Below are 25,635 nucleotides of genomic sequence, written 5' to 3'. Positions count from 1 at the left end.
ATGCAGCGGAAATTAGAAGGTGAATAATTTAACAAGTGAGCCCTCATGTATCAGGACTATGTTGGGTCTCATGTGGCCAGAGCAACCCTTCAGATCTGTTCGATCTGTTATTACCCATCAACCTTCCACCACTTTATATGCACAGACGGCTTTGTGTGTGTGATTGGTGTAGTTGCCAGATTGTATTTAAACCCCTCTCCATCTCTCTGGTTTTCAGGTGCTGGCTGCGTCTGGACACGTATTTCATCTGGAGTTTTATTGGGCCTGCCACTCTAATCATTATGGTAAACGCTTGTTAATGGACTCGTTTCATTAATTTCCTTTTAGTGATTTGTTTCCTGAATGTTTTTTTCTTACAAATTAGATTTGTTTGTTTTTTATCTAAGGAAAAATGTTATATTTAGAAGCTAAAATATTGAAATTGCATCTGTTTTATTGTGTCAATGTTAAGCATTGAAAGTCTTTGTCATGTCGCACTGCTCAGTGGTGGTTAATATGAAGCTCATATGAAAGTAGACACTTGAAACTTTAAGAATCAGTGGAAGAAATGACATTGTACCAGTAAATATATTAAGTCAAAACATTATGATTAGCTATTGATATGATCAGTTATTGTACTTTCTGTTTTTCCAGCTCAATGTAATCTTCCTGGGCATCGCCTTGTACAAAATGTTCCACCACACGGCCATCTTGAAGCCCGACTCCGGCTGCCTGGACAACATTAAGTAAGCTTCACGAAGCCACACTCTTTGGTGTGGTGTATGTGTGTGTGTATGTGTGTGGTGCCGGCAGACGTGTGAATCTTTATACCGATGCTTTATTCCTCTACGTGAAGCACATCTCACAAGCAGACAGGGGCAGATCCTTTGATATTTTCCATTGGCTTTAAAGGTTAAGTCACAGGCTTAAGGCCTGAAGGTATTCCGCAGAGCATGCTGCATTATGGGAAGAGGTGAAAGGCATCAAATTGAGAAGGGAATAGCAGTTGGTTGGGATTAACATCTGCAGGTGTACATGCGTATAAATATTCATATGAGGACACTTTGGAGAGGCAGAGAGCTGTAAAGTCTTTATGAACATGTGAGTTTATTGATGTTGCTTTCTTAGAGGTTTAATGAAATGCAATGAGTCACTGACACTGATATCATGGAGGTGTGAACAGATGACTTGGAAAATGTTAGGGGAGAGAGAGAGAGAGAGAGAGAGAGAGAGAGAGAGAGAGAGAGAGAGAGAGAGAGAGAGAGAGAATGGTGTGAGGTAAAGCTTTTACATATCTCACTCACCCAACAATAACATGATACATTTTTTTCTTTCAAGACATTGTTAAAACAAGTTAACCAGAGTTGAAATTTTGTCCAAAGCAGACATGATTATGTGTCAACTGATAAGACTTTGTTGAATTGGCTTGCCTCATTCACATCAATTAATCAAGATGGCAGAGAATCTGATTATGGCTCTAGCTAACATTAAAATTATAATCAAATTCTCTACAAGAAGAGGAAGGTCATGATAAGACTTTTTTTTTAAAATAATAGTAGGAGATGCTTGATATATTTAATTGAGTGGATTTTTAAGACGATAATTAATTTATCCGAGCATCATGTCCTTAAAAAAAAAAAATCTTCTAGACACCTAAACAGAACAGGTTCCATCATGAGCAGAGGGAGTTGTGTCTTGGAACGTGCTTTTGGTTTCAAGGCCAAACAGAACGTCTCTAAGCGTTTTCGAGCCGCAGGCCTTCACTCTGCATTGTGTGAGTGAGTTCTGTTGAGTTTGAGCTTGTTCTGTTAATCTGTAATGAATTTGCTTTGAATCAAGCCATTGTGGTCCTCTTCTGAGTCACTTAGCAGTGATTTAAAAGAATATGAGCGGAGACATGTTACACGGATGTTTTAATATGTGGTATATCCATCCTTTTCATTCCTTATCCTCGCTATTGAACTATTCATCTAATGGGACGTGAGACTTCCTGACTTTTAGTGTAAAACTTCTTAACTACAGAATCTCAATAAAAACATTGCAATAAAGAGCCAATAATGTTGCCTTAAATTAGAGATGATGATTGAATTGGAGTGGATGAATTCTCAACAACAACAGAAGAAAAGCCGTTCAGGCCTGTCTGATTAATTAGGCAGCCTGTTTGGTGATGTTTCATCGTTGATAATGTCTTAGATGAAACTGGATAATTTTGTAATCAGACGTCCTATTCATGCTGATAATTAGATGATTATAGTCTCCTGTTTTCACAAGGCTAATTCACCAGGCACAATTCGAACTTCAGGCCTGTTTGATTAAGGGCTAAAAAGAACAGGGCGGAGGGAGAAGAAAGGAGTAACAGCAAAAAACCAAATGTTGTTAACATTTCTCTTCGAATCAAAAAATACATTTGAAGCTCATTTATTTACATGCTAACAAACTGAAAAAGATCCATTTGAAAGAGACAAGCTTTACTTGAAGCTACTAACATTGCTAGCTTAATTTCCCCTCAGACCTATGTTGCTTGATATATCTACCTCAGCTCTAGCTTATTAGCTACATTTCCCTCAGACCTAGCTTGTTACTTATATTTACCTCACTTACAGTTTATTAGCTACATTTACCTCAAACCTAGCTTGCTTGTTTTATTTACCTCAGTTCCAGCTTATTAGCTACATTTCCCTCAGTCATAGTCTGCAAATTACATTTTCTTAACACCAATTTGTTTTTTGTTTTTTTTCAGATGCAGCTTATTACCTACATACAGTATTCCTCAAACCCCATCTACATTTTCCTCAGATTTAGCATGTGATATATAGTTAGCTTATTAGCTACCTTTTCCTTAGGCCTATTTTATTAGCTACATTTTCTTCAGAACTAGCTTGCTAACTACATTATATTCAAACCCAGTTTATTAGCCACATTTTTTCCCCTCAGACGTAAATTGCTTGGTCTATTTTATTCATGCTCTTCTTATTACCTGCATTTTCCTCAGACTGAGCTTGTTAGCTACATTTGCCTCAGACCTGACTTGCTAGATATATTTTTCCACACACCTTCAGTCAAAACATAATCACACATCAAGCAGGGAATTAATGTTAATCTCAGTTTGGCAAACCTTTCGACTTAAAAGTGCATTTTTTTTCCTCCATTTTCTAGACTTCTGTTTTCATATAGCTAATTCACCAGGAACTTATTCTTGGAATAAGAAAGAAAGGGGATCGGGAAAAAGAGCTCAAATCGTTAAAAAAAAGTTCTTGGTGTGGGTGTCCTCTTTTTCTTTGTTCAGTATTTATGTATTGACTTGTGCTATGCTTTTTCTATGATATGATTTATAAAGCTATTCGAAACAGAGTGTGTAAGTCATGAAGTGGCCTGCTCTTAACTCGCCTGGCTCCCTGGGGTCACAACCTTTCCATCTCATCTCTGACACCTGTTAAATTCAGATGTATGCCTTTGTTTCGGAGAGTAGGTGTTTTACTGGATATATCACAAGGATGGGGTTTATTGTAAAAATCTTGGCTCAATGGCTCAATCGTCCTCATCTCAGAGCTGCAGCTGAGCCGATCAGAAGCTGGGTAATAAAGCACATTTGATCCACACACACTGAGGATTTGGATTTAATAAGCACAGCAGTTCTAGAAATGACCAGTTGTGCTTCTCTCATTACTAAGCATTAAGTCGGATTACACATGCCAATATGGGCCTCCAATTTGACAGAACGGGCCAAGATTAAGTCTCTTTTCATTGAGGTAATATTCAAGACTATAAAGCTTGGAAATCAATGTAATGACACACAGCATTGTGATCGTACTCTATATACTGTCTCTACTGGAGCACCATGATGCTACTTTATTTATCAAATAAAAACCAATAGTGTCTGACCTGCTTTCTTTTACAGCGCAAAAGAAACCTATAGAAAGATCGACCCTTTAAGAAAGAATGAAATTATGTCAAAAACTGTCTCATTAATTAAGTGTATCTCTTAAAAAGTAGCTATTTGCATGTTTATTTTAATAGTAATTTTGTGCATTTAGTTTAGAAATCTTACACAGTTCAAGGAACAAAATCTGTTTGTTTACATGCTGACGATCTGACAGTGTGAAGTGACATAATGTGTTTTGAAAGCCAGCTAAGCAACATACAGTATATTTTTTAGCTTCACTTTCCCCTGATCTAGCTTGCTATCTAGATTTTTTTGAAGTCTAGAATATCAACTACATTTACCTCAGACCTAGTTTGCTAAGGGTGTTTACCTCAGACCTATGCTGGAAATGTTTTTCTTAGACCTAGCTTGCTAGCTTTGTTTACCTCAGACCTATCTTGCTGGAAACATTTTTCTTAGACCTAGCTTGCTAGCTTTGTTTACCTCAGACCTATCTTGCTGGATATGTTTTTCTTAGACCTAGCTTGCTAGCATTGTTTTCTGCAGACCTAGCTTGCTTGCAACTCTTCCCGAAGATGTAACTTATAGCTAGTTTTCGGGTTATGATAAGATTATTAACTTGTCATGTAATTGTTCATATCCAAAAGAATATAAAGTGGATTTCTGAAGAACATCTCATTCTCTAGCTCTAATAGGCTTTAAAGGCCGATGATTAGTTATTAGGATTCCGCTCGGCTGTAACACACACAGGTTCTGACAGGGCGTGAACTAATTTGTGCTTCCGAAACGATTCGATTGAGTTTGTTGTGAAACATGTTTTGTCTTGTCTCTTGGCTCGAGCTGTGTCATGCTTCATTGTGCGTGAGGTTTTTTGTCTATTGTATTTCTGCATGAGTCAGTTTGATTTATGCCTATTTCACTGTCACTGCTCAGCGCTCTTACTATTTCTTTTTTGTGTGCTTTTCTTTCTAGTCTTTGAATTTTACTTTTTCTTGCCTTTTTTTGCCTTTCAGCTCCTGAAAATATGATGGCTATGTTATAGGCTGGACTAGTAGAGTGACTTCTGTCTTAGTATATTTAAAATTCTTTCAAAAGCCCCGTTCCTGATTTTTTTCTTCTTGCCCTTCCTTGTGTCCATTATCCAGCCACTACGCCCGCATCTTGCCAAATCAATACACGGTCGTTTTCATCCCAGACCCTCTTTTTTACAGATTGTTTTCCATTCTCTGACTCTACACTAGATAGCGAGTGTATTGTCTTTTAGAATAAAGCACGCACAAATAAAGCTGTCCATTCACAGTGTTCCTTTCAGGCATTGAGATGCAGCGAGTGTCTAACCAGCCCTCTATCTAACGAGATCTCCAGCTCGATTTGCCAGGGGTGAAACTAATGAGAAGTCGCCGTCTTCTTAAAAAAAAACCAAAAAAAAAAAACCACGCAAAGCAGTTTGATAATTACTGCTGAACTGCCTGGAAGACTGATCTCAAATTCACACCTCACTTTTTTCTCCAAAACTATCAGCAGCTTAACTGCAGGTGCGAAAAGCCTCTTTTTATTCTATTTCATCTCCTCTTTTTCTAGCTTTTTGTGTCTAACTCAATTACAGCAGGCATCTGAATGCAGATTTGCTCATTCCAGGCATCGTGAATTTGTGGGTATAAATTGCCTCAAATTTGCTTTAATCGTTTTAAACACGTTTTGAGACACTTGTGTGGTAATTCACTTTGATTTTTCATATTTAACCCAGACTATTAGCCCAGTGGCAGAGCTACCTGAGAGAGAAGGAGTAGTTTAGGCGTTATTATTCATAAGCTGTAGAGCCACAAGCTCTTATTTGCTTAAATGCCCAGCAGGTAGACTTCTTAAAGTATTAGATGATGACTTTCAAATTCAATTAAACTTCAAGTGCAGGCTTCTGGATTCCCCCCCCCTGAAAAAACCCCATTTGAATTTGTGTGTATGTGTGTGTACTTTTGAATATGCATGTCTTTAAAAGCAGCAATTTCTGTTAGTGTGTGTCTCTACAGGTGTGAATGTGTGTCTGTGTGTATGAATACACATGCATCTGAAAACAGAGATTTCTAATAGTTATTACAACGTATTTCTAAATAATTAGCAATAACGGTGGTGATCTCTTACTCAGCGCTGGCTTCAGAGAAAAGAAGACACGAGAAGCGAGAAGTAGCGCTGCATTACATAACTTGAATAGACACATGAAAGAATGTCACTTCATTGCCTCCAGGGAAGAATGAGATCATTTGTTTGCGTGAAAGGACAAAGATGAGACATAAAGCTTTCCGCATACACTTCTTTTACAGTATGTCTCATGCCCATGTGCTGATAATGAGGAGGAATACCTTGACATTTGTGAGTGGTTTAGTTTTTCAGGCTTTATAAATGCTGTTTCGAGGAATTTGTGTATTCATGTGTTGCCCTGAGAGCAAAGAAATAAGACCTTGCGGATATTACTATAGGAAATTATTCACCGACTGTCACGTGTAATGAAGCCACGTTACCTGATTACAATTATTTTCCAATAATAGACATCCTGATTTAATGTTGTGGAACGGCAATCAAACATGTTTGTTATCCTGTTATCGCTTCCATTATAGCAGCTATAAACTCTAGCTAGGTCTCGTTACCATGGCAGGAAACTTACTGTTGGCTTTCTCTGTATTCATGTCTTTGTTAAACAACAGCAGCACATTTCCATATGTTTATTATTAGCTTCATGTTCTTTGAAGGAGTTGTTACTATAGAAACAATACCAAGCACATTAGATGAATCACATTAACACCAAAGTGTTGCGAGAATGAATAGAAAATACTTACTCAAACAGCTTCTGACCAATCAGATTTGAGAATTAAAGAGCGATGTCATCACTCGCCCACATTCTATACTACCTCTCACCCTAGCACACTACCAGGTTCAATACACACAGCTTTCTCTCTCTTTCTCTCTTTTTCTTTCTCTCGCTTTCTCTGTAGAGCGGGTGTTCAGGGGCTAGTCAGGCTGATGAAGTATCCTTCCCTGCAGGTCATTAAGACAGACCCAGCAAAATGATGCTTAATGGCCTCCTCACTAATTCCATAAATCATTTATTTGGCTCAGCACCTGCGCAAGCTATTAAACACCAACGTTAGGATGTGTGTGTGTGTGTGTGTGTCTGTGTGTGTGTGTGTGTGGCTCATTGCCGCCAGCAATGGCAATAGGCTTCTCACTGTTCTTTCTATATTTCAGGTCAGGGATTGTTAAAGTAGCCCTTGCAACATACACAAGATTCTCAATTTGTCTTAGGATTAAGGTTATAACACACATTGATAAGGGGAGGAGAATATAACACGCCTTTACCAACCTGTCTCACCCTGGGATAACAAAGAACTTGCTCTCATACACCCAAAAGAGTGAGATGTTGTATGGCGTCTCACTCTATTTATCATGTTACACCTAAGAGATATCTAATCTACCTCTCACACACGATATCAGAGCTTCGGTAACTTAGAGAAAGCTGTCTTACTCACTATTAGAGATTTAAAACTCACCTGTCTGTTTCTCTATTTGTGACTGTAGATGGGGGTACTTACTTTTATTGATATCTATGTACCAGTATATGAGTAATACCCTGCCTGTCTCACCTACTTATAACTACAACACATCAGTTTTCAACCTGTGATTCAAATAATAGCTAAAAACACCCGTCTCACCCTCTGTACTAAATTACACAGAATATTGTAGAATACCTGTCTCACTGTTTATCAGGGCACGTGTAACACAGACCAAGTTTTTAGTACATCTGTCGCATTCTCCAGTGGAGCCTGACGAGGTGGAACACATCTGTCATGCTTTTTGCACATCTGTGTCACTGAGAGTGAGCTATTATTTACCTGTCTCACTCTCTAATAGTACCTTCATAACCATAACAATATATTTCAATGTCTCACTCATTAAAAACAAGACAGTGAGAGCTGTCTCAATCTATGCAAACAAGACAGTAAGAGCTTTCTCACTCTCTACAAACAAGACAGTAAGCGCTGTCTCACTCACTAAACACAAGACAGTGAGAGCTGTCTCAATCTATGCAAACAAGACAGTAAGAGCTGTCTCACTGTCTACAAACAAGAAAGTAAGCGCTGTCTCACTCTCTATAAACAAGACATAAATGTCTCTCGTTTACAAACAAGATAGTAAAAGCTGTCTCACTCTACAAACAGAACAGTGATAGCTGTGTCTCTCTGCAAACAACACAGTAAGAGCTGTCTCACTCTCTATAAACAAGACAGTAAGAGCTGTCTCACTCTCTACAAACAAGACAGTGAAACCTGTCTCTCTTTACAAACAAGATAGTAAAAGCTGTCTCACTCTACAAACAGAACAGTGATAGCTGTGTCTCTCTACAAACAAGACAGTAAGAGCTGTCTCACTCTCTATAAACAAGACATAAATGTCTCTCGTTTACAAACAAGATAGTAAAAGCTGTCTCACTCTACAAACAGAACAGTGATAGCTGTGTCTCTCTGCAAACAACACAGTAAGAGCTGTCTCACTCTCTATAAACAAGACAGTAAGAGCTGTCTCACTCTCTACAAACAAGACAGTGAAACCTGTCTCTCTTTACAAACAAGATAGTAAAAGCTGTCTCACTCTACAAACAGAACAGTGATAGCTGTGTCTCTCTACAAACAAGACAGTAAGAGCTGTCTCACTCTCTATAAACAAGACATAAATGTCTCTCGTTTACAAACAAGATAGTAAAAGCTATCTCACTCTACAAACAGAACAGTGATAGCTGTGTCTCTCTACAAACAAGACAGTAAGAGCTGTCTCACTCTTCAAACAGGACAGTAAGAGCTGTCTCACTTTCTACAAATAAGAAACTATTAGCTGTCTCACTCTCTACAAACAAGACAGTAAGAGCTGTCTCACTCTCTATAAACAAGACATAAATGTCTCTCGTTTACAAACAAGATAGTAAAAGCTATCTCACTCTACAAACAGAACAGTGATAGCTGTGTCTCTCTACAAACAAGACAGTAAGAGCTGTCTCACTCTTCAAACAGGACAGTAAGAGCTGTCTCACTTTCTACAAATAAGAAACTATGAGCTGTCTCACTCTCTACAAACAAGACAGTATGTGCTGTCTCACTCTCTACAAACAGGACAGAGATAGCTGTCTCTCACTACAAACAAGACAGTAAGAGCTGTCTCACTCTCTACAAACAGGACAGTGAGAGCTGTCTCACTCTTCGAAAGGGGCAGTGAGAGCTGTCTCACTCTCTACAAACATGAAAATGAGAGCTGTCTCACTCTCTTTGAGTTTCTGTGTGTTACGCTTGTGAATATAATTCCCATTTTCTTAATTATAACTACCCAGCATTTATTTCCTCTCTTGTTTTCTTTACTAGCCATGATTCACTGCCTAATTATCTCAACTCTTTAAGTGCTTATGTAGTGTGTTTTTTTTCCCTCTCTTTTCTTTAGTATCTTCTCATCCTTCTCCCTTCTTCTTTTTTTTTTTTTTTTACTTCTCTTATGCCCATTTTTTTAAACTCGAAATGAAGTAAGCATGACCTGTTCTTCATTTTCTTCATCTTATCCCCCGAAGATGAAAATAACCCTGGGCTTCCTGTCGTCAGGCTCTCGTCTCATTCAGAGCGCAATATGGAGGCCTGTCAATCAAGCCGAGAGCTCACCGTTCTCATTTCCCACATATTTGCCTCCTCCCTTCACTCGTTTTCAGAACTTCCTGCAGTACGAGACACCACAGCTAAAGCAATCATCTACCCTACATCATCACTCCACTCTTTACACGATAAAAAAACGATATTAATATCACTGCCTTAATAAATGCCTAAATGAAATGACAGCAGTCCAGGACAAGGACACATTCATACAGTACTCATGTTTATATACGTACTGTACGTGTGTGTGTGTGTGTGTGTGTGTGTGTGTGTGTGTGTGTGTGTGTGTGTGTGTGTGTTCTTTATATTCCCTGCTCTGCCTTTGTTTTACGAAAGTAATGGAGAAATGATGAAACTTTTGGGGAAGTGTTACCCCTGGGCCCCTGAACAAGGCCCTTAACACACAGTTGCTCAGCTGTATAAATTATATAAATGTAAGTAGCTCTTGATAAAGGCATCCATAGACATTTAATACATGCTTTATATCACAGTGCTGCTGAATTCTTAATTCTAATTGGCCAGAATAGTCATTTATCACTCAAGATCAATAACAAGTTCATATGAATACATTAGTGTTTCTATGGTAACAGTTTACATTACAGGGACGTGTGTAATTGTTTAAAAAGGAGTCTGTAGTGTGAGTGCTTTCTAACCGTACAGGGAAAAGCTGCAACTTTTAGTTTTCCGACTTGGAGTGAGTCATTTTTCTTTTTCCTGCTTTGCTGTAAATAACCAGCATTCTCGCAAGAAATTATAGAGCTATTAATTATAACTAGAAACCTGAAAATAATGTCCTTTAATAGGGTAGAAATTTGTTAGCAGTGACAAAAAAATGTGTTAGCTCTGATCTAAACAACATCAGGGTGAGTTTTTTTCTCACATATACAGTAGCTACATAATGGCTTTCGGTAGAAACGTATATTCTCGCTGTCGGTTAAATTCACACAATTCATTGCAGTCACATTTCTAACAAGTCTCTCCATCACGCAGGAGTTCCACACGCTGGTGCAGCTTATACACTGTCACACTCACATGCACAAAAGATGGGAAGTGATACATATCCATGTGTGTTTAAAATAAGACGATTTATTTTCCCCGATCCCTTGTGAAGCTTGAAAATGTCTGATCACCCACATGGGAAGTTCTGGAAATAAGGTTAATTTTTTCTTGGAATCATTTTGTTTCAAATAATTTTTGGTGTGTGTGTGTGTGTGTGTGTGTGTGTGTGTGTGTGTGTGTGTTGCTGGCAGTTGTACATCTCTGCTACTGAACCACTTTCATATAGAAAACAGGCATCACTCTTTCTCTCTCTCTCTCTCTCTCTCTCTCTCTCTCTCTCTCTTTCTCTTTCTCTCAATTTTTTTTATTTGTTATTTTATCTCTTACACATTTATTCCTTTCTCTTATGTTTATTCTCTTTACCCTCCCCATCTCTGTTTAACGCAGAGACAGCAAGTGCCACAATAACAGGACAAAGTGTCCATGGTGAAGTGTAAAGATGCTAGTCATCCTGACATTTTTATTGCTTGCACTCAGCCTTTACTTGGTTTAAAGTCACCCAAACTTTTTTTTTTACTTTTTATACTCAGGTATATGAAGCCTACACAGCTTACAATTAACCTACAATCCAGTCTATTCGTTTCATTTATATGGATTTAAGGTCCATTCAACCAGGTTGCTCTTTTCCTTCATTTTTTTCCTCCGATATGGTTTCTGATTTGCATAATAAATCGCTTGACCTGACATTTCAGAAAAAAAAGAAAGAAAGAAAGACAGAATGTCCAAAGAAGTGCTTACAAAGAAGTGCTTATACTTTTTCACTCATCAAGGAATTTTATAAATATGCATAGAGGAAACCACTTGCAACCTTACACACCTTTGCCTGGTTCTCTTTGGAAAGCTTGCTGCATGCTGTGCATTTGATATTAGAAACCAGGGTGGATTTTTTCAGGAAAAAAATAAAATAAATATTCATTAATTTTATATATATATAAATGATGGGGCAGTGGTGGCGCAACTGGTTAAGGCTCTGGGTTGTTGTTCGGAGGATCAGGGTTCAAGGCCCAGCACAGCCAAACTGCCACTGCTGGGCCCTTGAGCAAGGCCCTCAACCCTCCCTGCTCCAGGGGTGCTGTATCATAGCTTCCCCTGCACTCTGACCCCAACCTCCTCAGTTGGGGTATGTGAAGAAAAGAATTCCACTGTGATGTAATGTGTATGTGGTGATAATAAAGGCTTCTATACACACACACACACACACACACACACACACACACACACACACACACACACACACACACACACACAAAAGTAGTAATTATAAATATTGAATGCATAATGAAAAATGAATGAAAACAATGAAATAAAAAAACTGGTTTCTGGCTTAAAATATGAAAAAGAAGTGACTCCTCTGTAGAATAGAACAGCAGAAGCCTTTGTTTTGATATACATTAAAAAACAGTGGAATTTGTTCTAGACTTTTGGAGGTTGTGTTCAGAGCACAGGGTCAGACATGGATCAGAACGGATTAAGGGCCTTGCTCAAGGGCCCAACAGTGGCAGCTTGGCAGTGCTGTGGCATGAACTGCGATCCTCAAATCAACAATCCAGAGCCACCACTGCACCATTGTTTGAATACTACTGCTAATATAAATGTGCTGGCAACTTAACTACAGTATACTATAATGTGTGTGTGTGTGTGTGTGTGTGTGTGTGTGTTTCAGATCATGGGTAATCGGGGCGATCGCTCTGCTTTGTCTGCTGGGTCTGACCTGGGCGTTCGGCCTCATGTACGTTAATGAAAACACGGTTATTATGGCCTACCTCTTCACCATCTTCAACTCGTTGCAGGGAATGTTCATCTTCATCTTCCACTGCGTGCTGCAGAAAAAGGTAACAAGCTCTTTATCTGATTGATCAGAACGAGGCAGCAGACACTACTCAGATGACCGCTAGAGTTAATTGACGCTAAACAGGAGAGAAAAATCTCACCTAGAACTGGTTAGATATTGATCAGATCCTAGCAATACACTGTAAGTAATGACGCAGAATAAAAAGTATATATGATGAAGTTTAAACATTGTCATGTAAACAACCGTCCACAGTATGATGTGTAGCGAAGTGCTTCTCGGCTGTCCGTGTTATAAAAGTAGAATTAAAATAGAAGCAAAGTAGTCGCTATAAAGTGATAGATAGAAGACATAGAAATAACTCTACAAGCAAAGGGAAAAAATATCTAGAGAATGTTTTAGAAACATCATAAAGCTTATTTATTTGTTTGTTTGTTTGTTTGTTTGTTTGTTTATCCCTTTGCATGTACAGGTAATCCTTTTTTTCTATTTACATTCAGTTTTTCCGCTGCCTGTGTCATAAAGTAGGATAAAAACAGATTATATGTAGTAATAAAAAGATAGAATTATCTCTACAAGCAAAGGAAAAAAATATCTAGAAAATATTATACAAAAATAAATAATGAAGTTTAGACTTTTCTTTCTTTCTTTCTTTCTTTCTTTCTTTCTTTCTTTCTTTCTTTCTTTCTTTCTTTCTTTCTTTCTTTCTTTACTAATTTGTCCACTTTACTTGTACAGGTAATTCTATTTTTACTTTTATTCAGCTTTTGTGTTTTTGTTTTTCTGTGTCAAAGTAAAATCTAAATGAAATAGTAGTATTAATAAAAAGAGAATTAGCTCTACAAGCAAAGGAAAAAATATCTAGAAAATGTTTTACAAACGTAATAAAAGTTTATTTATTTATTTATTTATTTATTCATTCATTCATTCATTCATTCATTCATTCATTCATTTATTTATTTTTTTGTGTGTGCATGTTATTATATTTCTATTTTCATTCAGCTTTTTGGCTGCTTGTGTCATAAAATAGAATAAAAATGTGATAGAATTATCTGAAATAAAAATACATACAATAGCGTATACAATAACATACTGTACAAGCAAAGGGGAAAAAATATCCAGAGCAATTATTTTTTAAATATACTGGATGAAAAAAATGCCTTTCTTATTGCTTTTTTTTTGTTGTTTTTTAGATACTTTTTACTCTTTGCTTGTACATGTGATTCTTTTTGAAAAATTTTCATTGCAGCACTTTTTTCCAATATTTTAATCTCCTTTTACCATTAAAGTATACAGCGTGGGTCCAGTAGGATCTGAACAACCGCATAGAGGTTCAAATCTTTTGACCTGCCAGTTTCACTTTGCCCTTTTTAAATTATCCTGAAGCTTTGCTATTTGCTCCAGAATTCTCCGGTGTGCAGGAAAAGGAGAAGTTTTTTTATTTTTTCCTTTAAAGTCTGAACTCATCTCAAATCTCCCTGCCAATTCATTCCCTTTTACAATTTTCCTTTTCTTTTTAGTTGCTTTTAAATGATGTTTGTTAGCACACGCTTTTACACCGAACCATGAAATTCTTCCTTAATTATGACCCACCTATAATAATTTGTATTATTTTAGAGTTATTAAAACATCTGTCTCAATCTCTAGTGTTTTTGGAGATCACAGAAACACATCTGTTTTGCTTTTAAGCACATCTGTAGAACTGAGAATGAGCTATAACATACACCTTAGACTCTTTGTAGAATAGACACCTTTATTTTGTCACATATACATTAGAGCACAGTGAAAGTCTTGTGTCGCATATCCTGACTTTGGAGGTCGGGGTCAGCGCACCGGGTCAGTTATGATGCAGCAGAGAGCATTAAGGGCCTTGCTCAAGGGCCCAACAGGCTTAAACCCTGATCTTCCAATCGTGAACCTATCACAAGCTAACATTTATAGTTCCACTGTAATAGTTAAAGACCACTTTGTGAATTCTTCCTTATCACAGACATTTTGCAGATTTTTTGGATTTTTCAATATCAGCCTTTTTTTAAAAGCTTTTTTGTAACTTGTAAGTAACATAATGATGAGTATTTCAACATACAGTAAAACAGGGTTGATAGATTTACACATTAATGACCTCTGTCAAAATAAAATCCATTCAAGTGTCTACTTTCTAAGAGCAGATGTTTTATTATTGTCAAAATCTGTAAAATGACCCTCAGATTTTTGTGTGTGTGTGTGTGTGTGTGTGTGTGTGTGTGTGTGTGTGTGTGTGTGTGTGTGTGTGTGTGTGTGTAGGTGCGCAAGGAGTATGGCAAGTGTTTGCGGACCCACTGCTACAGTGGCAAGAGCGTGGATTCCTCAATGGGCTCGAGCAAAAGCTCAGGCTCTCGCGCACCCGGTCGCTATTCCTCTAGCTCGCAGGTAGAGGGCATGACATTGACCCACATACTGTACATATACACACACGCACACACACACACACACACACACACACACACACACACACAAACACAAAGTGTACAGTAAGTCTTGTCAAACCAACACATCTTTAACTGTTCCTCACATGCATGACCTTCATAGTTGTTCAACTCTGTTATTTGTGTTTTCTCTTTGTGTTTTCTCTCTCTCCTCTCTCTCTGCCCTCTCTCCCTCTTCCTATCCGTCTCTCCTTCTCTCTGTCTCTCTCATCACAAGGTCCACCACCAGCCTTGTATGACAAACTGCTCACAGTTACAGTATGAACAAGTAATTATCTGCTCTCTAATATTTTACATCCAATCCATTACCAGTGCTTTTCTCTACTGTCCCTGAGCAGCCGTGCAACATCACCGATACGTGCTACATATTCCAAACTGTATTAGACACTCAAGGCAAGCAGAAATGAGTTCGATCTCATGCTTGATTGCTGTTCTACTTGCTTTCTTATAGTGCGCTACACAAGAATCTGCATGATTAGCACTTAGCGTGTCATCAATACCACAATGTGTGTGTGTGTGTGTGTGTGTGTGTGTGTGTGTGTGTGTGTGTGTGTGTGTGTACACGGATGCTCGGTGATGCAACACAGTGCTGAGGTGTCTCACATTAATTGCATGCGATGAGAATCGGTCATTATGGAAGCCACATTTGCAGAACAAATACACACTTAATAATACACACTTCATTTAAAGGAACAGCAAGCTGAAAAAATTATGACTTTACACCATTTTCCTACCCATACCTGGTTCATCGTTCTACCAATAACTGGTTCATCGTTCTACCAAAAACCTTTGTTTTGCCCTGACGCAATGGCGTTAATTGAACAGTTTAGTAAAGAATCAAAATCTGTATAGGGTTTTCTGTTGTAGGAAATGAATCAGTGATGGGTTTACAGATTTTTTTGTCGATAAGAAACATCATATGATCACGTATGGACTCGTCACCACTGGCATTTAACAACGGTTCAACACTTAGTCAACTTAAAGACTGGATCGACAATAGCTTCCATTTGTAATTTGTTTAAATTAGTACAAATCTAAGCTTGTAATCAGAGCTACCTTTCTACTTGCTGTTGTAGAAAATGAAACAAGGCTTTTTAACCAATAAGAGCTGAGAATTAACTTAATTAACTTATAAGCATAAACTCCTGCAATATTTTACAAGAATTTTGTTAAAAGTAACAAAGCCTGTAACTGATTCCTGCTTGACTTCCTGTGTATAAATTACGAAGCTGTCATCAGACACCAGACATGTTACGCTGAGGTACCACTGAGGATCCAGTCTCTTGTGAAACAGACATGACATCCTGGTTAGTTATATACTGTAGTAAATCACTGAGGGTAGTATTCGGTTCATATGGATTTCTGTATGCAAGAATCCTATAAATAATCACCATATCCAGATAAATGAGTCTCTGTGGATTGACTCCTGGTTGTTCCTCTAACATGAAACTAGAGCAGCTTACATGTGCTTACAAGAGATGACTCCGGCAACAGCTTTTCTCAGACCTACTGTAGACATACAGCTCAGGCATTCTCAGATAACCCTGTACTGTATATATGTTCATTTAAATATGCAAATCATACTCCGCATATATGTGTCAAAAAGCGTGTGAACCTGATTCGAGACTCGGGCCCCGCTCTGATAGTCCGGCACGTGTGTCTGTGTAAATGTCAGTAAGATGAGTAATGTAGGCTGGATGATTGCATCCTCTGAATTCCAGCGTCTCCTTGTGAGCAGTGATGGATGGCAGAGCGACCGGGTCCACAGCAGTATTTTAATCTTTAACCTGCCTGAGAAAAAATTTATTCCTCTCATCAAAGGACGGGAGACGACTTCGGCTTTACGTTTTATTCCAATAAACACGGGCAAAACGACACGATGCAGACGAAGACTTACAATATTCGCCCCTACAAACGACCTGAAATCTGTTGTGTATCATAACAATGCATTTTTTATTTTCTATTTCATTTATTTCTATAACAATTTAAAAGACTCTGTATATTAAGAAAATATTCCTATAATGGAAACAGTGCTGGATTTAATAAACTTATCCGGACGCGTTATAATGCATTATGAATAGTGGATTCATAGGACCGAACTTATTAGTTATGATAATTAGTAGATGAAGATTATTAAGCATTCAGTTAGTAAATAATTAACTGTAATATGTCTAATCAAACCAGTATGTATAATGCATTATAATGCTCTATATTCTTTATGCTACTGTACAAGTCTTTCTAAATGCTTCCCGTTGTTCTGGCTCGTGTTCTGTAGAACTCAGTGCTGTAGGTTCTATGCAGTGGAATCGATTCATCTGTATTCATCCATCGACGCCGGGTCATTACGCGCAGCTTTGACTGCATGAAAAAGCACTATAGAGATGAAAATGTTTGTATCCTAGAAACCATTTCCCTCAATAAGCACTGTATCGGTGTAGTGGTGTCTCTACTACGCATGATGGCTACCACAAACTATTTGCTTGGCTTTAGCAGTTCACCTGATTGCTTTTGTTTCTGTTCTTTTCCTTGAATTAATCCAACCGCTTGACTCACAGTAGAGCATTGTGGGTTATCATGTGGAGTAACTAGTCGTTGCTACTGTAGCTGGAGACAAATGAATGAATGAATGTTCTGATCTGTGTGTGTATGTGCGTTTGCGTGTGCTTGTGTGTGTGTGTGTGTTTGTTTTCGTCAGAGTCGGATTCGTCGAATGTGGAACGACACGGTGAGAAAGCAGTCGGAATCATCCTTCATCACCGGGGACATCAACAGCTCTGCTACCATCAATAGAGGTACACAACTTCATGTACATTTATCAATCTAGATAGGAAATCGGTCAATTCTTTGCAGGAGCATTTACATAAGAAACGTGGTGTTCACAAACATCCAGTTCATTCGGAAAAAATCTTTCGTATACCACAAAATCTCGCTAACGGAAATCTCGTAAATGATTAGATTCATTCAAATTTAGTGGAAATTTAATGTAACATAGTTGTTTTGCAAATTTCTTAACAAATCCATAAAAGAAAAGAAACAAGACGAGCTATACGGTTGTTCTTCACTTGACTGGACGACAAAATTGAACGCGATTATGAGTCGCGTTTTTGTTATTTAGTCGCTATTTTTTGGTTTTGTTTGCGTCAATTGTCACGAAGTCGCTTGGTAATTTTATTTTATTTTTCACACGGCGGCCGTGTGCACTCTCAGAAGAAGTGCACAGTTGTTTGTTTTTAAATCCCAGCAAGAGTGACTTTTTTTTTTTCCTAAGCTTCAATCACTCGGGAAAGTGAACCTAGGGTACACAGAAGTGTCATTTAAGATATATAATTGGTCCTAAAGGACAGCTGTTGGTGTGGCTCGTACATGGAGAACCATTTTCCTCTGCTGACATGAGATCAACACCGGAAACGCTTCTAAAGCAGCTGAGGTCAGAAGGTTGAATGGCAGCTTAAAACATTTATTTTCTGTGGTATCCAGAAAGCACTTAGAGAGAGAGAGAGAGAGAGAGAGAGAGAGAGAGAGAGAGAGAGAGAGAGAGCCTTCATACTGTGATATTGTGCAGTAGACTTGTATTGGTAACTTGCCCAAAGAGCTACAGTAACTCTAAAGTCAATAACATTAATATTAATAATAAAAATGAAAGAAATAACAAAACTTAACTCACAAAATGATTTACTTACTTGCCAATTTATTCCTTTATTCGATTATTTGTTCATTTTAAAGTAATTAATAATTGATTTTATATCATTATTTAATTACTTGCCATTTTATTCCTTTACTTATTTATTTGTTAATTTAATTATTTATTTGTTAATAGTTTATTTAAGTTAATTAATAATATCGTTTATATAAATATTGACTTACTTGCTTGCTAACTTTATTTATTCATGTTCAGTTTACTGATTGATTTATTTGTTAGTTTGTCTATTCATTTATTTGCTCACTTATTTACTTCTTTTCATTCTGCCTCCATTAATTAATTAGTTTATTCATTTATTCATGGATTTGTTCGTAAAATCTCTTCAGGAATTCAAAAACGCATACGGTGTGTTCATTATTAAAACAATGACAAATCACGTCTGCATTCGAGACGCCGTAGCACACGCACAGTATGAACAGTTATAAATACGGAGCAGACATAGTAAAGTCTTAATAAATGTATTAATGTTTTAGCAATTAGTTTTGCATAAACCCGAGTTCCAAACGATTATTGTCATTTTCTATCTATCTATCTATCTATCTATCTATCTATCTATCTATCTATCTATCTATCTATCTATCTATCTATCTATCTATCTATCTATCTATCTATCTATTTATTTTAGTGTTTAAGTAACCGCTTATAAATTATTCAGTACAGTGTTAACCAGCTTTAAAGCAATGCTGCATTCATGTTCTTAAAAGACTTATAGGTGGAAGGTACATCATTTATGAGCTTTAGTACATGATAAAATATTGAATGTTTCGATGCAGGCACATTTTATGAATTTAGAAAAGCCTTATTTTATTTACGTACCAGCGTCTCTAACTCCCTAACACTGTTCTTGAGATTTTTTTTTCTCCCTCTCAAACTTCTTGAAAAAAATCTTTTATTAATCGTTTAAGAGTCCGAGTAAAACGGCACGGAGAAGATTCTCTGACAGACCAATAATTGGGAATAATCAGGAATCGTAATACGCACTCAGAGTCGCTTTTTATTAGCGATAAAGTGTTCAGTGTTGTACACCCCTGCTGTATGTGGTTTTTTCAGTAACAATTTTTCAGCAGTAACGATATCGATCCGTACCGCCGGCGGAACGGAAACGGACGTCTCAGACATTTCCATTCAGAATAAACAAACAAACAAACAAATGATTTTTAGACGAACAGGAGAAAGCACTCGGGGCGTCTCAGGAAGCAGGAAGTGGTTTGATATCGTCGTTTGCTTTAAAGGTAGAAACGTTTTGGAACTTTTTGTCCCTAGTAGTTTGGGTAACACGGAAAGAAACAAACAAAAAAATAAAAAAATGTGTTTGTTTTTCTGAAAAAAAAATCTTATTTCATATCTTTAACTTTTTTTCAGAATTCAATATGTTATATCTTTATTATGAGCTTCATATTAACCACCACTGTGGAGCGGGACAGGACAAAAACATGGTTTAAAAAAAAGGTTAATAAGGATTTATTAATCCGTACAGTAAAGCCTAAAACAATACATAATACGCCACAGGAATTTACCGATAAATACGTGTCATTATTCTTAAAGGATGATATGAACGCTGTCTCCTTATGCAGAACATCTTCAAGTTTGTTTCAGAAAATTCAGGGCAGAACTAAGAAGTCGTCAGTGTTGTGGAATAAATGATTAGAATACATCATGTGTTAATGGCTTTGAATGAAATTACTGTATAACGCAAAACAGAACTACAGTATATGATGAACAAAGTAGTGAGTCTCTCTCTCTCTCTCTCTCTCTCTCTCTCTCTCTCTCTCTGTCTTTATCTCTCTCTCTCTCTCTCTCTCTCTCTCTCTCTCTCTCTCTCTCTCTCTCTCTCTCTCTCTCTCTCTCTCTCTGTGCACAAGCACTGCACTCGGTATGACACTAATGTCCTGTTGTAATGGCAGATTGATGTGCAGAGAGAGATGATGTGTCAGGATGGCAATAATTAACTATTGAACACTGCCATCCACACACATCACTTAACACTCAGTCTCTTCCATTCATGCTCACACACACACACACACACACACACACACACACACACACACACACACACACACACACACACACACACCCTGTACATCTTTTTCGTATATTACAATCTGGCAGAGCAGATGTTTTCAGGTGAGTTACAAAAAATATTAGCATCAATTTTTATCTCAAACACACACACACACACACACACACACACACACACACACACACACACACACACACACACACACACACACACACACACACACACACATACAGATATATGAACACACCACACACAGGCAAAACACTGAGACAGATAGCGATCACCCATCACTGTCGGTCTGTAGGATGAAGATAAGGCAGTGTAAATCCTACAATCTCATGCTAGCAACGGGAAAACTAGGTCAGGAAAGTTAAAGCCTGGAAGTCTGGAAGTTTAATTCTTTTGTTGTTGTTGGGTAAAAATATCATACCACATCCCCAAGCTTCCTCATGTTGTCAGTGTTGACACCAAGCATTCCATCTTGGCATCCTATCTTCTTAAAAATCACTTTATAGCTGGCTGTCTATAATGAGCTGTGTAAATAATTATACATTTATAAACCAGCTCAGAACTGACACAATTTGATATTAAATCCCCTGCTAAAACCTAAGCAGAGAAACAGGGTAATCTTCAGTTATTACTGAAAATCTTCAGTAATAATGTGTCAAAAAGAATTAATTAATTAATTTAAAAAAAATGTTTATATATATATATATATATTCCATTTATTTTTTTTTATTTTATTACATTTTTTTTTTTCAATTTAATTTATTTTTATTTTTATTATTATTTTCTTTAGTTATTATATTATATTTTTTTCTCTGTATGTGTTAATGTTTTGCTATGCCTAGTTCTAAATTTATTGCATTTTTATAATAATTAAGTTTATTATTTGTTTATTCTCTGTTCTGTGAAACATCTTGTTATCTTGTTATTAAGCAAATTAGATAAAGGTAACTGTATACTATACTATTCATGATATTATGACTACAACCAAATAAAATCAGCAGCAACAACAACAACAACAACAACAACAATAATAATAACAATAATAATAACAACAATAATAATAACAATAATAATATTAATAATAATAATAACAATAACAACAACAACAACAATAATAATAATAATGCACGTTAAAAATCCACTCTTTTACCCCAGTAACTGCTCTGTTTTGCCTGAACTTGATCGCAAAATTGTGTAAGTATTGTTGATGTGGCCAAGAACCGTGTCACCGTCTGGCTGCCAGTCACTACATCATAAACAAGAAACTTGTTGAATGTGTAAAAAATGCATAGACTTTTTCATTATCATGATGTCGTCCACCCACCACTAGTCCACAGCCTAACTTTTGAAACAAATATATATATAGCACTTCAGTCTGGCACTTTCAAAAGAAATTTCTCAGCTTCTGAGATTTGAGCAACAGTCGAGAAAACAATCAATATATTATTACATCAGGCTTTTTTGTTGTCTCCGCTGATAACCGTGCAACTCAACTAACAATCCAGACAGCGGTGTCAACGAACACAAAAGTGAGCGGATGACTCACGGCCGGGGGGGGACGAGAACGTCAGGCTGTAGGATGTGTTTATGTGGGCTGGGTTAAGAACACTGTGTTGTGTTATTTTGAGTGCCTGAGACCATGCTGGAAGGAGACAAATCCACCAGCAGCAGCTGCTTTAGGCTCATTTGCTGCTAACAATGAGAAATATGCACTCGTTTTAGTAATTCAGAGAAAATAATGGGTCTTTTAAAGTGTTCAACTTTTTTTTAAAAAGACAGGAAGAAAGTTTGCAAAGCAGCAAATGTTGCTGGCAAAAAGAATGAGAACAAAATCATGTTGCTTGTGTCTAAGTGAAAAAGAAGACTTATTTTTTTCTTTATCCTTCCTAGAGTAGCTCACTCCCTCATACTACTTCTCTCTCTCTCTCTCTCTCTCTCTCTCTCTCTCTCTCTCTCTCTCTCTCTCTCTATCTATCTATCTATCTATCTCTCTATCTCTCTCTCTTTCACGAAACACTTTCATTCTTCTCTCCAGAGAAACCAAGCCCTCATTCTGCTTCCACATAGCGGTACATGTTTAATTTATTTTGGGGTATTCGATTATTTCAGCATGATCAGAGTAGATATGGAACACATCCACATGCTCCCCAAAGTGCTCAGTGTTTCAGAAGAGTGGAAGTCATTTAGAAAGGGAATAATCAGTTGACTAAAATGAAGAAAGAGGGGAAAAAAAACCAGACTGATTACAAGATACATAAACAGACACAAACACATTAATATGGATGTTAGATTTAGAGAATTGTATCAGGAGACTTATCACAAACACTGGCGCTCTGAATTTATTACGCAAATACAGTACGTGAAGTCAGATATCAAAGTTGCTCATGCTGAAGATTATTCAAGATCGTCTCAGTGTCAGGCTAGCAAGTTTGTAGCAGATAATTTAAAAAAAAAAGGTAGTGGGTTGGTATTGCTGGGGTTGGGGTTAGAGGTGGGGATGTAGGTGTTATGGGTGTGGTAGGAGTGGGGCTAGGGGTGTGGTTGTGGTTAGGGTGGGATTATGCTAGGGCTGTGGTGTGGTTAGAGTTGGGGATGAAGGTGTTAGGGGGTGAACAGAGTGAGGGTAGGGTTAGGGTTCAGTTGGGTAGTGTGATTAGGGATGGGATTGGGACAGTGGGGTAATAGGGGTGTGGGTGGAGTGAGGGTAGGATTCAGTTAGTGGTGGGGTTGTGGTTATGGGTGGGATTATGTGGGTTTATGAAGGTGTTGTTAAGGTTGTGGAGAGGGAGTAAGGTTCATTTAAAGGTAGGGTTGGGTAGTGTGGTTATGCTAGGGCTGTGGTGGGGTTAGAGGTATTGTTAGGAATGTGGTTAGTGATGGGACTAGGATAGGGCTGTGATGGGTTTAGAGTTGGGGGGGGTGTTAGGGGTGAGGGTGGAGAGTGGTTAGGGGTTGGTTTGGGGTGTGGTTAGGGGTGTGTCTGGGTGGGATTATGCTAGGCATGTGATGGGGTTAAAAGTGCTGTGGATAGCATGGGGGTAGGGTTGGGGTGGGGTTTAGGGGTATATATATGGGGGGGGGGGGGGGTTATAGCTTTGGTTTGGACTGGGATTGGAGTTTGGTTAGGGATGGATTTAGGAGGTTTTCCTCACTTTAGGAAAATGAATGACAAATGTGTGTGTTCTGATAAAGCATGAACGAGAGAAACTGGAGTCACTGAACTATAGAAAGCTTTTAATTCTTACTAACTCATTTATTTTATTCTTAGTTTGATCCTCGACATACTTTGCCGTGTCTATGTGATCCATGCTCTGTGTAAATTTTAAAAATGGTGCTAGTTTCATTGTCAGACTTAGATATTTAGGAAGCATTCTTCAGTCTCTTGTGAATATACTACAAGCTTGACGCGATCAAAAACCTTTTCTTGCCAATTTAATCAGACATTACAGATGAATCGAGGGATTGTGAGGGAGTTGGCATGTGCATATAAAGTGTAATCAGAGACATACCCAGCAGCATGCACATCTAACATTTTGTCCGATGTCTCCCTCATCGTTCTGTATATTCATAATCTTATCTTATTAAATGTTTCTAAGCTCGTTTGCGTGTGCTGTTCAAAACTCTGCAGGAATCATGTACTTATCCGTACACGCACACGCGCATCCCGACCGCACGGCTGGACAGGCGGAGCTGTTGCATCCCTTCTTGATTCCTTCTCAGTGTTTTCTCTGTGCTTCCTCTGTTGAAGTGTCTCTGAAAGATTTATTACGATACTAACGTTTTGCGCCGAAATGCTCTTTCCTTGTTCCTCCTCGCAACGGCAAGGTAACGGTGCTGGCGTTGCGTGGATTCTCACTACTGCATTTGTCTAACGTTCTGTGTCTTTTTTCTCTGTGTGTGTGCGCGCGTGTGTGTGCGTGTGTGTGTGGCTGTATCAGGTGCTATGGCCAATCATCTCATCTCAAATGCTCTGCTGCGACCGCACGGTTCAAACAACCCCTATAACACTTTAGTGGGGGACTCGACTGTGTATAACAACCCCACTCTGAGCATGTACAACACACAAGGTGTGCTGGTCCTCTCTACTCACCTTAGCTAACCGGCTACGTCCGTGTGGGTTTGTTAGTGCATGAGACATGTGGGTGTGGAAGTGGGCGGGGCTCTGTGCATCCCCGGCACCTCTCGATTTATCGTTTGATTTGCCCCCTTCTGGAGTTTTCCTCAGCGAAGCATCACACAGCAGTATGCAGGGAAAAAATCAAACAGTGAGTAAAGAACTAAATTTCTGGTTTAAATCCAGAACCTGGCGACATTTAAGGTAAAAGGGTGAGCTCGGATTTTACCCATCGCTGCCTGCGATATTTACCTACAGAGCATAACACCGAGGTGTTTGTTCAATGTCGAGCTCATGAAAGCATCTGCAGTGTGTACGCGTTCCTGCGGAGATCTCAGCGGGAGGCCTGACACTTTTCTGCTGCAGCTCTGCATGATGCTGTCATGCCGGCTTCTCTGTTTATTACTCCCTCGCTCCCTCATTCGGTCTTAAATCTCTCTCTCTCTCTCTCTCTCTCTCTCTCTCTCTCTCTCTCTCTCTCTCTCTCTCTCTCTTTATTTGTTTATTTCAGGTCTTATTCCTGTAAAATGTAAAAGGGCAAAAAAAAACTTCCCCTAGACATTTTTTTATAGTAAAATCCTATGTCCTGCTCAGTCATGGCACCAATTAGGTACAAGATACAGCTTGACATCATACTTAGTGTTTCCAGAAAACCAGAAAAAGCTGAAAGCATCGTCACAACCTTGAACTCTAATATCAATAAAAGCCCTGGAATTATGAGAAGAGCTCAAGGTACTGCTAATGTGCCTCTTTAGTCTGATCAATAATTCTGCAATATATTTTTTTATCGTGGAGCTTTTTCCTCGAATTCGAATAGACAGAAAGGTTTAGCGAGGTCTTAACTCTTAACAAGGCCGCTTCCTACGTTCTTTTCTTCTCATTTTTCCTCCTGTATTTCTGTGCGTCCTCGTGTGTCATGCATGTCCTTTTTTGATCTGT

At 38.1% G+C, this 25,635-nt stretch overlaps 1 protein-coding gene across 28 annotated transcripts in view; it reads left to right on the top strand.

The window, feature by feature from the left end:
• Positions 1-25,635, top strand: part of LOC113635441 (adhesion G protein-coupled receptor L3) — a 280,133-nt gene that overhangs the window by 250,937 nt on the left and 3,561 nt on the right. For 12 of the 28 annotated variants that reach the window (XM_047816308.1, XM_047816311.1, XM_047816313.1 and 9 more), the window contains 7 exons: positions 218-284; positions 634-725; positions 12,263-12,431; positions 14,672-14,797; positions 15,071-15,121; positions 17,549-17,645; positions 24,521-24,649. In XM_047816308.1, the coding sequence (XP_047672264.1) occupies positions 218-284; positions 634-725; positions 12,263-12,431; positions 14,672-14,797; positions 15,071-15,121; positions 17,549-17,645; positions 24,521-24,649 (731 nt within the window). The remainder of the gene's footprint in view (positions 1-217; positions 285-633; positions 726-12,262; positions 12,432-14,671; positions 14,798-15,070; positions 15,122-17,548; positions 17,646-24,520; positions 24,650-25,635) is intronic. The other 16 variants (XM_047816329.1, XM_047816328.1, XM_047816325.1 and 13 more) reach the window with 3 other exon arrangements.

This window comes from Tachysurus fulvidraco, chromosome 7, assembly GCF_022655615.1.
Source record: "Tachysurus fulvidraco isolate hzauxx_2018 chromosome 7, HZAU_PFXX_2.0, whole genome shotgun sequence".
Taxonomy (NCBI): domain Eukaryota; kingdom Metazoa; phylum Chordata; class Actinopteri; order Siluriformes; family Bagridae; genus Tachysurus; species Tachysurus fulvidraco.
The sequence above is the reverse complement of the archived record's forward strand: the minus strand, read 5'-3'. Positions and strand labels throughout refer to the sequence as shown.